This window comes from Centroberyx affinis, unplaced genomic scaffold, assembly GCF_046629955.1.
Source record: "Centroberyx affinis isolate AG114_WGS23_722 - 3 ecotype Tasmania unplaced genomic scaffold, CSIRO-AGI_Caff_v1 ptg000900l_1, whole genome shotgun sequence".
In the NCBI taxonomy this organism is placed as follows: Eukaryota; Metazoa; Chordata; class Actinopteri; order Beryciformes; family Berycidae; genus Centroberyx; species Centroberyx affinis.
The window spans coordinates 81,002-98,132 of NW_027279486.1; the positions used below are offsets into that span (position 1 = coordinate 81,002).

Here is a 17,131-nt window from a genome sequence, read left to right on the forward strand (position 1 = left end):
GGACTGCAACCTCAACCTTCCAGTTTGGGACCCCAGGGTTACTCCGAGTGATTGTTACCACCTGATGCCAATAATCACCCCAGCATACCCCCAGCAGAACTCTGCCTACAACGTGTCTGCCTCCACCCGAGCCGTCATGGTGGACGAGTTCAAACAGGGTCTTGCCATCACTGGCGAAATACTGCAGAATAAAGCAGCAGTCAAACTATTTGAAGCACTCCCCTACGGCCATGCCCTCTTCCACCCCAAATAAAGGTGCCACACTGGGTCCCCCTTGCAGCCCTAGTGGGGCCAGTTCTGGACCTGCCACTGTCCTTCATGTAGAGGTCACAGGTGAACCAGAGGGAGCAAAGTCCACAGTGAGCCGCCAGTGCACCACAGTGCCACCTAGCTGGACCCACCCTCCCACCATGGGCCCACCAGCCACAGAGACAAGGCTCTCCCCAGTCAGAGATGCCAACTAAGAAGTTCAAAGCTGGTAAGGATTCATTCACTAAGCCGACAAAGGAGGATGAGAGCATGACAATGCGGGCAGAGGTGACTGAGAAGATGCCTTCATCTCCAAGTGAAGAATGGAGCACAAATTACTGCCAACCTGTCTGATGTGCCTCTCCTCCCTATCAACCCTATTCCTGTGGTGAAGAACTCCATCAAGCTTCACCTTAGTAGGCAGAAGCAGAGAATCACGTGAATAGAAACTTCTCTCACCTCCCCCCGCCTCTCCCCTTCTCTTCCCTCCTAGTCTCCCCCCATTCTATGATAGACATCCTTGAGATTCATTGATGGCCTGTTGTAAGACAGAACCGGGGGCTGGATGAATGCCGTATCTCTTATTAACACAACAGTCACCACAAGAGGGCAGTGAAGCCTTCTGCTAGTCTCTTTCTCAACCATAGTGGAGCAATGGGTAGAAGTTGCACAAAAAACTGTTCAAAGACCAGTTCACTTGATGAAAATGCAGAACTGGTGCCAGATTAGAGTTAAAGGAACATCTTTATTTTCAGTAATCCCTTCCTTTGCAAATGACTGGTTCTTAAAGCAATATTCTACTTAATTTTATCATGGTGGTTATTTGGCACTTGACCACCATGAAAACCAAAATATAATCTACTCACCAAGATCGGATGCAGCTGGGACGAGTTTGTAGCGTTCAGATTTTTACTTCCCATTCATTTGAATGAGGCCATGAAAATATCCTGAAACATTTAACATATTCATGGACATATTGAACAGCAGATCCCACTACTGTGACTTTCAATTGACTGTGGATTCAACGTTTTAGAATATAATTTTGCCAAATAGCATTTTTATCAATAGAAGAGAACATAGCGGAGGAATACCATTTACAAGAGATACTTCCTGTTTGGGAGACCGGATCTAGTTGAATATGTTAACGTGTTAAATGTCAGTTTTCAGGCTATTTTTCCAACCCTAACCCTTTCAGGGCAGAGATCTGCTCACACTGTCAGATATGGGCCACTTCCACACATGAATGTTAACAGTCAGGACAAAAAGATCGGCTCTGCGCAAAATATAGGAATTCAGCATTAAGGCCTGTAATGTGAGCGTAGCCTTGGTGAACAGAATAGCATTTAAATGTTAGTCTACCCATAGAGCAGTTCAGTCACATTATACACTATGTAAAGAAAGCATCAAATTGGTCATATATAAGAGGGAGCTTAATAAAAGTCAGCGCCTTGAGTGATTTGCAGTTTTTACAAAATCAATTTGCTATTCCCTGCACACATTGCAAGGACTGTTGACCTTGGCTTATCACACTTCTACCATAGAAAACTAATCATCTTTTAATTTTCTAAAATCACAGCAACTTTAACAGTCTAATAAAAGAACTTATCAACAAGCAATTTATCACTTGACTTTTACCTGTAAGGAATCCTAAAAACACAGTAAACCCAAGTGTCTTGTTCTCAATAAATTAGGAAGAATGCTTAAAAATGTTTCAGTGACCTTTTTCAGTAATTTGTTAGACTCCAATAAATGGCACAGAGCCACTGCTGCATCTCAAACAGCATTGGCAACATTGGTAATGTCTACTGGTCCTTTTAACTGGGAATTTTCTAAAAGAATAGAAGAAATTCAAGGGGCCATTTATATCAAACAATTTTATTCGACACTGACTTCTTGTTGTGTGAACAGACATTGACCAAAGATGTATAGCACTCAATTTCAGAGTTCATGTGTTATTCCTACGGGCTAGCAGAGTCAAACATTCAAAATTGTGAACATGAACTCCCTTGCCAAGCCTGACAGCATAGAAGTAAGACTCGAACCAGTGTTTCAAGTTGTAAAACCTGGAGCTGCAATGTAGAAATTTAAGTGGAGACTGAGTTTGTTTCTTTTGTTTTCTTTTAAGTCTAAATCAATTCTGTTTTCTGGCTATGGGAGAGTTATTCATATTCACATCAACTGGACTGACTATGACCATTGCAATAAAGCAGGAACTCAAACTCTTAAATTGAGTGCCATTTTCTATAAATGATGGTTTCTGCACAGTGTGCCATGACCTGAATTATATATGTCCTTCATATATTAACCTAATTTAAGTTACAGAAAAATACAGACGGATTTCAACAAAGAGAATACGTTTCCAGCCAAGTATTAATATGATAACTGCTGGTAAACTGGTTTATTGTTACCGACACTAAACACAAGTTGTCATCATCAGTCTCTTTAGAGTGCCAAATGTTGCCATTCACTTAACATTTGCTTTTTCACTGTATCATACCTTGAACTTAGCCAGGATGTGTATTGAAGAAAGAATGAAATCTAACTTGAATCTCCTCTATACATTAGTTGCATTTGACAAAGCCACTGAGGTCTTCCAGGAACTTGATGTACTCTTGATGCTCCATGGCGGTGCTCAGCTCCATCAGCTCATCAGCAAAGGTGTTGTCGACCCCCCGGTCAGCCAGGAAGTCCATCAGGTGGTCGTACAGCGCCTGGAACACAACACCCCAATAAACTACATTTCTATTTACATTTCTACATAATTATAAACGCTATTGTTTGGCAAAGCAGACAGAGTTTTGTGGGAACGGTCGATAGTCAACTGTATTCTTAAAAAAGCACTGAACATTTGAGAAATAAACTCAGCCAAGTAAATGTTCAAAAGTCCAAAAGGAGGGACTCCAGAACGTATTCCCTTCACCAACGTGGACCAAACTAAAAGCCAAATGGTTACCATGTTTTCATACATGTTCAGCAGATCCGCAGCATGGCTTTTCTGCCTCAAATCTTACCCAGTCCAGAGAGTCTGTGTTCAGTGTATAGCTGGTCTCCTTCCACTCTGAATCTCCCTCAGGCTGGAAACTGACCTCGCGAATGGCAAAGATGTCACTCTCCTCTTCTCCTTCACCGTGGCTCATCTAGAAAATGCAAATCCAACATTTCTGTTTAACTCGGGAGCTTGGCTACCTGAGGTACTGTTTCTGTCGATAATATGGTAAATCTGCCAGGTTTATTTCTGAACAAGTGAATGTGGTCACCACTTACCTCATCTTCAGGATAATGGCAGTCAAACACCAAGGAATGTTTTGCGGCCTGTTTCGTTACTTCAACGACAAAGTTGGGTGTTGATACAATTTCTGGCTGCAGAGAGAAACAGAATATCAGTTTTGGTATAAATACATAGTCATTGTAATGATTAATGTTTAAAGGACCTGGAACTTTAAATAAAGTGAACATCATCACCATCTACTCTCCATCAACAGCTTTCATCATTTCATTTTCTGTTGCCTCACTGCACAGTCTAATGGAAAGAACTGAAATATTTCTCAATATTTCACACTTGTTAAATCCCAAATCCCCCTAATCATAAATGAGTATCAACACCTTGAGGCTACCATTTAAAGCAGTAACAGCAATGTGCTTTTTTCTTTTGTATGTGAACAGAAATTTGTCATTACAATTTGTAATTCATTGACGACTAAATCCTACAAGTATATAAGAACAGTTATCCCCACAACATCAATCCCTGGCCTGTACAGTTTTTCTCAAAAGTTAAAACAGTTGATTTCTGAACTGAATTTACACTACTTTATTTTAATAGCGGAATTCTTAACTAGATCAATGCATGCCTCCTAAAACGCGATGGATGCGCTGATCAACTGGCCACCAATCAGTATTGGGATGTATTCACTCAAAAAAGGAGCTTGTCAGTCTAATGGCGATCATCCTACTCTGACATTAGGAGCTATTTGAGCTATTTAACAGATGTGACATTCTACCAGCTATCAGTGCAGCTGATTACATATCACGCAGCCTAAATTGTGTGTCATTTTGATATAAGCATTCGGATGAGTTGTCGTAGTTACATTTGTCACAGTCAATAATTAAATGGATTGAAAAAGGGCAGGTGCAGTCAGTGGCAGCGGCAGCTACCGAGGAATTTCTCGTTCCGCTCCAGTGGCACTTTGGAAAAGGGGGCCAGACAGGATTGTAGCATAAACCGACCCATCTGCTCCCCTATTTACATTTTTACATATCTTTTATACCATCAACTGACTAAGATATTTAATGTGGCTCACCTCATCTTCTGCTGGCTTCTGCTGTCCCTGATCAGCCTCCTCATCAAAGTTAGGAGGAATGCTGTTATTGACGTTGAATGTGACAGTAACTCTGGAAAAAGAAGACAGGTATCAAACGCTTATTCAATGTGACATGATGTCTATAAGTAGCGGTTAACTGTAGCCTCACCAACTGCTATAGCCTTACTTTTCTCCAGAAACACTCCTAGTGAGTTTGGCCTCTGTGCCGTTCATCTCCAGTTCCCATCCTCCAGACATCTTAGGAAGTGCTTTGCTTTTCTGAATCTTCTTCTCCTCTTTGATTTCATCAGACAGGAAATCAGAAAATGCTTTGTCACCTGTTTATAAAGATGAAACAGGTTAGTGGCTATGTCTAAATATGTCAAGTCAACAATTCAGTCATCATCCTGCAGTGATGCTAATTTAAGTTTCATTATTAACTTCCCTTTGTGGGGATAGTACCTGTTTATGGACATTGTTTTCCAGTGTTTCATCATGGGACATTAGCTTGCTATTGTCACATCCCTTGTCATCACATCCACACAATATACAAAATCAGCCCTTCCATTAACAGAGGTTTTCAAAACTCACCACCTCTGTCATTGTCTCACACTCTCACACACACAAAGCCCATCCTTGCCATGAAGACTGGAAGTAATTTGTTAACATAACCAGTTACAATTACAGCAATAATTAGCAAATATTTCTAGTCAACATACTTGTCTTCGTATAACACATGGGTGGTATCAATATGAACTCTATCTGTAAGCATTAAGGAGTTATAGTAACTTCATGTAAATCACTTTATCTAATGAGATAATGTTCTTTATAGGAGGAACTTCTGGTGCAGGTATGACGTTTCTATCATGTACTGTTATTGATTGTTAATGTGTTCACAAGAGTGCACCATGACAACATCATGCCCCGCATTATGTACCATGGTGGCGGGATAGAAGGGGTTACCATTGAAAATTAATTGTACGGCCACATGTGTGCCGTTCTCTGTTCTGAAACGTCACGGCAAACTCATGTAATAGGGAGAAAGAAACATTTCAGAAGTGATAGGAAGGATCCACTCTTCAATTCGGCACAAATCCAATATACCAAAACAGCACTTTAAAATCACCTTTCACAATTAGTTTGCCTGTTATTCCCACATCTCCAACACGCACCGTGGTGGGCGGTAACGACCAGTGTGAACACATTCTAAAAGGTGACATTTAAATGAATTAAATTGCTACTTGAAGGAGCATACATGTGCCGATTTGAAGAGTGGCTCCTAACGAATGGTAACAGGTCTTCAGTTAGGTTCTAGTAGTGTTGTGCCTTTGCCGATGAGCAAGGTCATATTTAACTGCCAGACCGTTGAACGACGTTCGGGGCTAGCTAACAACATGACATGTTGCATGATACCCAGCTAGCTAGCTTAATTTACAAAAGCATATCGTTTGAACGTTACCTTCTGTGTGCAACCCCCCGCATCCACACGACACCGACGGACTCAATATTTTTGAACTGAACAGTTTTGGCCTATATCCTGATGAGGCTCCGTTACTATTCATCATCCAGAGAGACCGGGTGAAGGGCCGAGCTGTTGCCGAGTTTGGAGAGCACAGCGTCGGGCTGGTGCGCGGCAGAGCTCGGGCTGTAGACGTGGTGGCTGCAGAGAGGCGAACAGCGGTTCCCACCGCACGGACAACTGACTTTAGCATGATATTATACAGATATTAAGGCGTGTAACTATAAAATAAACTATATGACACCACCAGACGACCGGCTACTTCTCCGTGACTGGAGCTTGTTGCAGATTACAGAAAACACGTGTGGAAGGACACATTGACCTCTCCTAACTATAACCTTTGAACCGGACATGGTATTTTGCGAAGCGACTTAAATTATAATTAATTAAAATCGGTAGTAGCGCCAAAATGTTGGACAAAATATCTGTTTTAAATTATGTTTCAAATAAAAGTGGTTTATTATTCTAAACGGTATAGCGTAATACATGAATACAAGTCAAATGCATATCAAACGAGTACAAGTAGTACGCCCCATGTGGCTGGATTAAGTAACTGCAACAGGCCGACGAGACTTTTATTCCCTCAGCAACGACTAGAAGGTTCATCAACGTTTTCAAAAGTAGTCACCCCTGTTTGGTTTTTCTGCATTTTTGCAATTTTTTTCACATTGACTTTTGACATCCAATTTGTTTGTTGCATTCATTTATAGTTTATTGAGTGAGTCTGGGGGAAAATGACTTACATTTGGTGTACAAAGTAATCCAACAAGCAAATGAATCCTCCACCCTTTTAACACAATCTAATCTATTTAGCAGCAAAGGGGTGCTGAATATTACATGATGCCTCACAGGCATAGAAGTAAAAAGGGCAGTAAAAAGACTGTAAAAAAAAAAAAAAAAAAAAGAGCAAGCATGTTCATAGCATGATCACCATTCACTGTGCATCAGCCAAAGGATAGAAAATTGCTCAAGGTACGATTATTGAAAATGGCCAAGATAGCTTCCAAATTTGTATGACAGGGCAAATGTACAAATTACAAATTTATGATCTTGAGAACTCCAGGCTTTCTGGGCCCTTGGTGGTCCAGGGCCCCAGGACATTTGGGTGGCAGGTTGGTAATCCAGGCTTGCTCACAGGCTGCTAAATCATAATGCTTGTTTTGCTTGAAAGCTTTGTGATGATTAATGACAAAGCATGTAGGAAAACTCATATTTTATTTGAAGCGTCATATACCTAGACTGATCTCTTCTCAATAAGTCATAGTTAAATGCAGCAATATGGCAAAGAGAAGTGTGATATGTGATATAACGTCAGTGCTGAACTTGACAGAAATTAACTGATTTAATATATTAAAGTCTATTCTTCCAATGCATGTCCGATAGCTTAAGCAGGGCAGAGCTGTAGTACAGAATTTTGCAGAATGGGAGACAATGAAAGAAACATCAAACAGAAAGGAAGTGATGCTTATCATGTTCTCACTGGAGAACTGCAAAGGTATTTCTCTACTCTTGACAGACCTGTGTATACCACATTACACAGTTTAATTTTTTATATGACTCACACAGGTTAAATTATCTTGAACGTTGCACACAGTAGTTAAATGTTTACTATTTTCCTGACAGTGTGTTGAATGTGATCAGGCCTTTACTGCAGATAGACTGACAGTAATTTGAGTGACAAGAGAATTTTACAATAACTCAAGCAGCTCATAGCTGGGGAAATATGGACAGACTTTGGGGGAAAGGTCTGCCAGAAGCATAATGATATAAGCTATCCTGCCGAGAACTAAAGATTTTGAAACAGTAACCATGCTTTATTCTTTGTATAAAACATAATTAAATACAATATTTAAGTTTTTTTGTAATGACATACCAGTTGCTGTGAGGGTATGCTGACAGAAGAATTCATGATCTCTTCTGTCTTCTAAAAGAATCAAATTTAAACTGTTATTAAGTGTGAACTTCACTTGGCCATGGTTGGGTTTTTCAACAACTTAACACTATAAAGTCATAAAGGCATTCAGTGTGGTGGGATGAAATTGACTGAAATAACATGTAATTACTCTGTTAGACAACTCCTGGATGCTTGGCCACACTTGATTTCATGCATTTCTACTTGTGATAACACTTGTTTTTACTGCCACCCTCCTAGTACTGTTTGACTTCCCCAGCTGGGTGCGCTCAGCCTAACCTGCCACTCATAATTTAATGTCCACTGTCCTTGTGAAAGCAATCAATAAAATAAATTACTTGACAATACATCATATATCAGTGGTAAAGACAGATGATACGTGAGTTACTCTTGCTCAATTTAACTCCTCACCAAGATCCATGGTAAAATTATCTAAAAGAAACACGGGCACTCAAGTTTGCTCATTATGTGTTATGATCATAGACTGTAGGTTATGATGTATTAAATCACAGTGCTCCCTATGAGCAGCACTTCAAGTGTTAATTAATTGTTAAATGTAATTACACTAATAAAAATAAGCTAGTTTTAGCTATTACCGTAGAGATGGTTCATCACACTTGTGTTTGAAGCCTTTGTTTATTCAATCTTGCATAATTTGGAAGGATGTCAATCTAAACATGACTGAATCACAATGGCTGAAATTAAGAATGACTCGACCCCTATGTTATGCCTTTTGCAACATCCAAAAAAACTCCTTAATTCTGGTTTTAAAATCTGATATAGTACAACAGGTATTCAAAGGTCTATGGGACTTGCTGTTATCAAAACCAAACCTTTGAAAATTCCCATGCATCTCTCGACCGCTGCCTTGAATCTTAACTGTTCTCATGTAGATTTGCACCCTGGGACTGTGGCTAGATTTTTATTAGAAATGATGGTGAATATGTAAGACTGTAACAAACCTTCATATTAATCATAATAAATTATAATATACTCAATGACATGCATTCAATCATATAAACTTAACAATAGTGCATGCAAGGTCCATTTCTCCTCCTCCTCCTCATGAACAACAAAAATCCTGTTAGCCACATGGGCTGCATGACCCACAAGAGATGCAATAACTACATACAACCTCTATGGAACACAGTCTAATGAATCTCTATAGCAACCCCAAATGCATTTGGTTTGATATTTTGAAAATAGTTACCAGAAATTAATGTTTTGTAACTTATTCAGGTACCCATTGTACAATCCTGAGTAAAAAAAAAGACAAGAGGAGCATCCATTCTATTCCTTCAACATAGTCTGATTTACATTCTACAATGTATGAAAGACCTGAGTGATCAGATCTATAACTATGATCTCCATGCATTGCATACATTTGTTGTCAGTATGTATAGAGGTTGAAGAAGGATTTGTGCAATATCTAACATTGGAGAAGAGAACCTGTCATAATAGGATTGAACATGTTATTTAACATGAATACAATGTTCCTGGTAGAGTTACGCATGCTACTTCTGACATGCATGCATTTGGGGAATTGGTGATACAACTGTAGATGTGAAAAAGGTCATATACAAGCCAACTGGACTGGTGCTGCATGTAGACTAAATATCAAAGTGAAATCATATCATTGCTGTCTTGTGAAAACCTTGTTACTCCAATTTTGGCGATTACATGTCCTCTATGGGTTGAGAAAATTCTACCATCCTTAGGTATAGAAAACTTTTCAAAGCCCATTGCATATACTCAAAAATGCATGGCGGTAAAGGTAAAAACAAAGCTCCTGAAAAGTTGACATTTTGGAGATACAAGGTTTTCATGTGACAGTGACAATATGTGGCCCATATCCATGACAGTTTATGCAAGTCAGTAAGATCTCACCATTACTCAAAATAAAGCTGAAAGGACTGACAACTAATGAGCTTCCATTAGCTTTCTGCATCAAACTTTTGTTATGTGACTTAATGTTACAGTACAATATTTTGTGAAATTAACATATGTTGTGCACACAACTATATGCACTCTGCTGAGTTTCAGCAGAGAGCAAAATCCCTCAGCCATCGCTACGGTAAGATTCTTTTGATCTATAAGCAAGAGTGAACAGATAAATCATATCAGCCCAAGACTATGCTTAGTTGATGAACTGTGCCATGCTCCTGTGAGGTAAAAAAAAGCATGCACATTTTTAAAGAACTCAAGCGTGAAACCTGAAACAGAATCTTCTTATCAGGTTGTGAAACATTATGTGACCAACAGGCGAGATGAACTAATACCAAGCAGAGAGAAAACAGTTCTAAAAATCTGAATTACAGAGGAATTGGAAGTTGTGAGGCTTCGATGTGCAGATTTCTGCTGCAGCGACACGTGCCAGATGCTTGTCAATTGGGAGGTAGAGAAATCCAGAGAAAATTACCACACAACCAGTGTTCTGGTTTACAGTGGTACACAACCAGTATGTTTCTTTATCATAATTCAGCTGTGTGGATAAAGGAGAGTCAAAGATTTCTTCCATTCTTCCAGTTTTACTGTCACTGGATGAAGGGGGGAAGATATCCTTAGAGATTTGGTTCAACAGCAGTCTTGGTTCTCCATTGGTTAGCTCTTGGCGGGGTGGAGTTTGCGGCAGAAGTACTCTGGTGCCGCATCCAACAGCCAGTCGGCGTCCACCAAACACAGGTCTCTCATGTAGCAACGGGAGGTGTGCAGCAGCTCGTTGAAGACCACGTATGCTGGCTTGGCCTGGAAAAGGACGGAGGAGGGGTGGATAGCCACGGGCTGGTGGGTGTCCAGAGCCATGTAGCTGCCGTCGGGTTGTAGCTCTGCAGCATTGACGAACATCCCATGGGCCATGCAGCGGCGAACGTTCCCCGTGTCCGCACCACACGACTCCAGCTTCAAATTCAGCTGGGAAATTAGCAGACAGACAGGATGTGTTAGGTCAAACAGCCAATGTGCTATTTAGTGTGCAAGCTCAGCTGGGCTACTGTCTCTGCACCAAAGACTTTCTTCTTTCTTCTGTCTTTCTTGCACCAAAGACAGATGTTTGCAGGACTATAATCTCAATAGGGCCTGATCAAAAATGTGTGATGGACATTACAAATGGCATAATTCATCATATATTTTCAAATACCTTCATATCCCAGTCACTTGTATGGTGCAGTATGTTTAAAGACATAACAGAAGAAGTTGTAGGGATTTGCAGTTGTGTACCTTAAGGCAGATTTCTCGGAGCTGGGCCTGGACCTCTCTCACTAGGCTCATGTTCCTGCTGTTGACAAAGTTCTCTCGACACCACTCCTGTAACGGGAGACATACATAGGATTATGTGCTCAATCTTCAATATCTTAGCAAAGAATTTGCTTTCTGTTTATTTTATACCTCTAATGATCCAGCTACACTCACCTTATTGCCGCTGACTTTCTTGAAGGCTCTGTAGATGTTGAGGAGTGTCATGTGGTCTCCTTCGCTGGAGGTGAACTTCTTGCGCGCTGCGAGCACCTCCTCCCGCCGGGCCGGAGGGTTGTACAGCACGGTGTCCACCGACAGCAGGGACACGATGCTCAAAATCTCCTCAGAACAGGAGAAGTCTGGGGACAACAGGATGGTCTGAGAGACAGAGAGAGAGAATAAGTCAGAGAAGCGTTTCCCAAAAGTCACTGGGCTGGGTACTGGGCTCACGGTTCACTACGTGCCAACTCTAAACTCCTCTTCAGTTGTAAAGGGTTAAAAATACATATATCTTTTCACACATACAAGTGTGAAAGTGTAGAAAGTGTTTATCTACATCCATTTACAGAGGTTCCTGGAGAATGAGATAGAACCTCTGAATGAACAAGATAGTGAACAGAAAGTTTCAAATCAATATCGAGGGAAAGTAGGTACACCAAAAAGTAAATTACAACACTTCATCACAAAATAACTCCCAACCCTGGCATTGAACATCACTGATTGATGATATATAACAGAGTAACAGTATCCAAGGGCGAAATTTTCCTTTACGAACACAAAAGAACAGTTTAGAACATAAGTATACCCAGATCAGAGTGCAGTAGCTATTTGTAGAAGGCTATGCATTTCCCAGCATATCTTACCTTGGCATATCTAGGCTCCAGAGGGAAGCTGGCCATCTTCTTTCCCAGGGCAGTGAGGGAGAGCTGCCCCTCCTTCCTCTCCACTGCTCCCAGCAGCTCTAAATGCTCCACAGCAGAACGAATGGCCTCTAGGATAAACCACAGCCATCACAGCAGGTTATTACAGCCTACCTACCCTCCTGGATTGCCTATTAAAAAAGGGCATATTGATTTATGATGGACAACGTCTTACCTGGGGAAGGCTTGGACATGAAATCAAAATTCATCACATCTGGAATCCCCAGAGCCATGAGCTGCAGCATCACACTGGCCAAGTTACACCTGCAGAAGACACACACACACACACACAGACACACACAGACACACACAGACACACACAGACACACACAGACACACACAGACACACACACACACACACACACAGAAAGAACAGAAGGGCAGGCCATTCAATCACATTGACCTAAATAAATCAACCAGTCGGAGAGAATCCCATTCCTGCAGATCAGCAGAAACTGTGATTAATTATCTCCATAAGGCAAAAAAATGTCGTCTCTACCTCTGGATCTCAGGCACAGTCATAGGGATGAGGTTGTCAAATTCCTCCTCAGTGTAGAGACGGTAGCAGGAGCCAGAGTCCTCTCTGCCAGCCCTGCCTGCCCGCTGCCATGCCTGGGCTTTGGAAACCCGCTGCACTGCCAGCACTTCCAGACCGCTTTCTGAGAGTCAGACAAAACACAAAAAGATGAGAGCAAAATAACTGAATCGTGTGTATTAAAAGTAATGCATTTTATATGATCAAATCATTACTGTATTGTTAAAAACAACAATGACAATCCAAAATACAATAAAATCCTACAGGCATTTTGCTTGTTCTAACAAAAGAAAAAAGTTTATTTTATGGCTAGGAGTAGAATTTAAGTTAATTGTTTTGGGTGATTATTGCAGCCAGATATTCATTATTAGTAGCAGTAGGCTACAGGCCTAAAAAGGCAAATATATAAATTTGAGCACTATCATTCTTTACAGAATACTGGTAAATTCTATAACTTTTAGGCATACTGTGGTACTGTGAACCTGCAAAAAGAAATAATGGCCTGTCTGTAATAAAGGCCTGGTGCTCTTTTTTGTTGAAGTAAATAAAGTTTTACGGTATGTCAATAGAATGCCCTCTGAAGTATAACACCAATATGTGTTTGTATGTGTGGGCATGAAGAATGAATCCTCTAACCAGGATTGAAGCGCTTGGCTTTCACCATCCCCGTGTCTATGACGAATTTGATCCCAGAGATTGTAACCGATGTCTCGGCAATGTTGGTCGAGAGGATAATCTTCCTACATCCCTGGAAAAGGTAAAAAGGGCAAACAAACACATACAGAGATCATCTTGCATCATATAGTTACAAAATAATAAAGGCCAACATGTGTAGCTTCACAACTATAAGTAAGCAAGCCAGCATTATGTGTTATCAAACTGCCAAACTGTTCAATGGAACACATTATCATCTGAAGTTATAACATGTACTGCTACAGGCACTCCTACGCTTAAGGCAGCGGTATACCAACAAGGAAGAACAACCAATTATGTGATATTTTAGACCAACTGCAGACGGTCACACACTGAGGGCTGAGCACAAAAAAATTGACTAGTTTGGCCAGCAGGCCTGTGCAGCCTGCAGAGTCTGAAGCCAATGTGATGCCTTGTTTTTTCCACAAATGTGTCCTTTTGTCCGTAGGAACCTGCAGAAATTTGTTTCTGCAGCAAGTATGCAGTTGCCTTTACCTTGGGAGCTGGCTGGAAGACCCTGAGCTGCTGTACCGGGGGCAGTGAGGCATACAAGGGGACAACAACTATGGGACCACAGCCGTCAGGCAGGTGCTTGGCAATGTCCCGGCACGTCCTGGCCAGAGCCTCGATCTCCTCCTGACCCGTCATGAACACTAAGATGTCATGGGATGGAGGCGCTTCCTGCACACAGACAACAAGAGCATGTTCTGTTACGCTGGCTAAGAGAAACATCACACATTCCCAACAAATTAATGTTAGTGCATGTTTCATTTTAGTGTCCAGTTTCTGGCTTTGGATTAGACTGGATCTACTAAAATAGAACAAAACTTTGTCTTTTTCATGGGTCCAACCACCTAATTTTTTGGCTCTTGTTTTGTGTAGCATTTGCATTGCAATAAAGAGACTGACTACGTTGGGACAATGATGGTGCAAGTAAGACATTAGATGATGTTCCTCTCCAGTGTAGGGCAAGGGTGAAGCCTACCTGGTGGATCTGGAAGATGGAGACCAGTGCCGCCTGGAGATAGTCCGACTGCGGCTGCTTGGTGTAGTAGATCTGAATGGGGTGCTGCCTGCCCTCCAGGTACAGCACAGGAGACTTGTTAAAGTACTCAGAGAACAAGTCCACATCCATAGTGGCTGACATCACTATGACCTGTGGAGGTATAAAGAAGGGAAAAAATGCCCATAGGTCAATATAGAGTCAATATAAGAGGATGTTTGTAAGATAAGAATTGGTGAAGCAGAAAATGAGTTCAAAGGAATTAATTTAGAGCAAGCATGGTTTATCTTATGAGCAAACACCAGTGGGATTAGCCAGTTTTCTTGGAAAATAACAAATCTTATTGAAGCTAGGCCAATCTCCAATGTCCTCCTACCTTCAGGGGAACCTTATTTAGTTCTCTGCGCCTGCGTTGAGCGGTCTTCACCACTCCAAACAGCACATCAGTGTGCACGGTGCGCTCATGGGCTTCATCCAGCACCACCACAGTGTAGCGCAGCAGTAAAGGGTCTCCGATGGCCTCACGCAGCAGCATGCCATCTGTCATGAACTTCAGCTTTGTCTCAGAGGAGGTGACATCCTCAAAACGCACTGTGTAGCCAACCTGAAAAGAAGTATATTGATTTACTGTATGTTGATGGACTGATACGATCTCAAAGTAAGGATAACAGCCTAACATTTGTGCACTACTGTAATGTCCAGCATGCCACTGCACAACTGGAGTTATACTCTACATACCAGCTTGCCAAGCTGAGTCCTCTTCTCCTCTGCCACCCTTCCTGCCAGTGAGATGGCAGCAACTCGACGGGGCTGGGTGATAGCAATGATGCCCTGTCTCCCGATGCCAGCCTCATACAGATACTGGGGGATCTGAGTGGTCTTTCCAGAGCCAGTCTCCCCTGATGTACAGCAGAGAGGGAAACGGTCAAAATGATTTACTATACCTATAAAATTCTGAATCAAAAGTTATTACCCGTTTTGCCGTCACCTTATACATTTAAATAATTCCAAGGTGTAGGAATCAATAGTACGGGATGTCAATGGCAGATTTCACTGCGCTCACTACTTTTGTGAGTAAAGTGAAACTAGAACAAAGTAGGACTACGTTTGAATTACTCAAGCAGAGTTAAATGTGCGTACTGTCAAACGCATTAAAAATAAGTTTTACAACAAATAGCATACTTTTGTGGATTGAATGTAGTTGCAGTAGTTGTGACAGCAACGTTAATGAACCCGCGGCTAACATTGGAGCAGCATTAGCTACAGTAGCTGATCGGCACCGTGTTACATTACCTATCAGGACAGCATTGTGGAGCTGTCGGAGCTGGTTCAGTAGCTGAGGTTTCGCCTGGTAGATAGGAAGGTGTTTCCTTTGGATGTCTATCGGAGTGGATGCATTTCCCTTTCTAGGCAGCAGCATTCCAGGTTTATTCTTATCGAGACGGAAGAAGGCAGACCCCGGCTTGAATTTTTTAGCCGGAGGAGGGTCGGGGTCGTTGGGCATGGTCTAGAAAAAAACAGCGTTAATAAAGAAAGCCTTTAAGGCTTTTTCTTAAGACTTGTCAATAACAAAAAGAAACAAAAAAGTTTTTTCACGCTCGCTAACAGGCAAGCAAGCGCCACTGCGGTTGTTTACCTCTGCAAAAATCTTCCCACGTGGTAAATTTTGGCGCATGGGTTTGACGTCATTGGGTCGGCGACACTAGCGAGAAGCTTTTGCCCTGAAGTTTGACTTGTAGGGGATTTGACACGGGAAGGTAAAGTGACCCCCACTGACCCTATTGGTTGTGTTCATGCCTGAAGATAGGCATTAATTTTCCAATTGACAAATGCTAAATAATTTCCAATGAACAATTAAGTGCATGAACATTAACTGAAAATATTTTTTTGAACAGATAATGTTAGGAATTCTAACCTTCAATAAAGTAAATTACAAAAAGCATTTCAAACAAAATTTGATTTACTTTTCGCAGCCCACAAGTAGCCTAATTACAATCAATAAAGGAAGATTGTTTTATATCAAATTGGATTCCCTGTCATGTTTAATTCAATGTAATCTGTAGCATGGGTCTTACCCGATGATGTAACTTTTTATCAAATTGCCCATGGCATGCAGCCACTAGTGGGCGACATGATGGCTGTGCCTCACCATAGGCATGCAGAGCTCATCCAATCAAACGTCACGCATTTCCCAGCCGGAAAAGGCAGGCAGTAAACTGACTGTAAATCAGCTTTGGAGGCAGTTGCAGCTTGTCTGTCTGTCTGACTGTCAGTTTACAGGTTATTTGTGATTCTGCTAAGCCCTCTGATTCTGAATTTAGCCTACTACTGGGCATGCTATTAGACGCTAATCTGTCTGCGAGGCAGAAACACTCTAAATCAGCTTAAGAAGCAGTTGCCACATAATGTTGTTAACTTTAATACGCTCATACAAAGATGGCCCTAAATTTTTGGTTGGGGATTAAAATGTACCTCATGGCAGTAATCACTTAGCAGGTGTTACCACTTAATTTCCAAATTGTTATGATCTTGGCAATTATTATCTCGCGGAACTGGTCAGATGCAAAACTGGCAAAACAACCATTCCAGGCCACTGTCATAGAAAATACATGGCGAGTATTTTCACTGGAATTACAAGCCTTGGGAACATTTCTTGTTCTGTTTGTAGTTTGGAAGTGCATTGCTCGGCTAGTCAGGGTCCATAATTATTATTATTATTAGGAAGTAAACACAAGTAAACCAAGGTGTGTAATTCTTTACTGTATAGT

The 17,131-nt window shown here is 41.3% G+C and overlaps 2 protein-coding genes across 2 annotated transcripts; both read right to left on the reverse strand.

Moving 5' to 3' along the window:
• Positions 1 to 2,109: 2,109 nt before the first annotated feature.
• Positions 2,110 to 6,397, reverse strand: c1qbp (complement component 1, q subcomponent binding protein). Its single transcript, XM_071521616.1, has 6 exons — positions 6,007 to 6,397; positions 4,735 to 4,885; positions 4,548 to 4,638; positions 3,514 to 3,609; positions 3,261 to 3,386; positions 2,110 to 2,960 (listed from the first exon to the last, which is right to left on the reverse strand). The coding sequence occupies exons 1-6, from the start codon at positions 6,257 to 6,259 to the stop codon at positions 2,811 to 2,813; spliced, it is 867 nt and encodes a 288-aa protein (XP_071377717.1). The 5' UTR covers positions 6,260 to 6,397; the 3' UTR covers positions 2,110 to 2,810.
• Positions 6,398 to 8,627: 2,230 nt separating this feature from the next.
• On the reverse strand, positions 8,628 to 16,008 carry dhx33 (DEAH (Asp-Glu-Ala-His) box polypeptide 33). The gene is made up of 12 exons (XM_071521602.1): positions 15,657 to 16,008; positions 15,102 to 15,262; positions 14,740 to 14,967; positions 14,346 to 14,516; positions 13,856 to 14,041; positions 13,304 to 13,415; positions 12,632 to 12,791; positions 12,308 to 12,396; positions 12,076 to 12,203; positions 11,387 to 11,590; positions 11,195 to 11,281; positions 8,628 to 10,888 (listed from the first exon to the last, which is right to left on the reverse strand). Exons 1-12 carry the CDS (start codon positions 15,865 to 15,867, stop codon positions 10,580 to 10,582), a joined length of 2,046 nt encoding a protein of 681 aa, XP_071377703.1. The 5' UTR covers positions 15,868 to 16,008; the 3' UTR covers positions 8,628 to 10,579.
• Between the last annotated feature and the right edge of the window lie 1,123 nt (positions 16,009 to 17,131).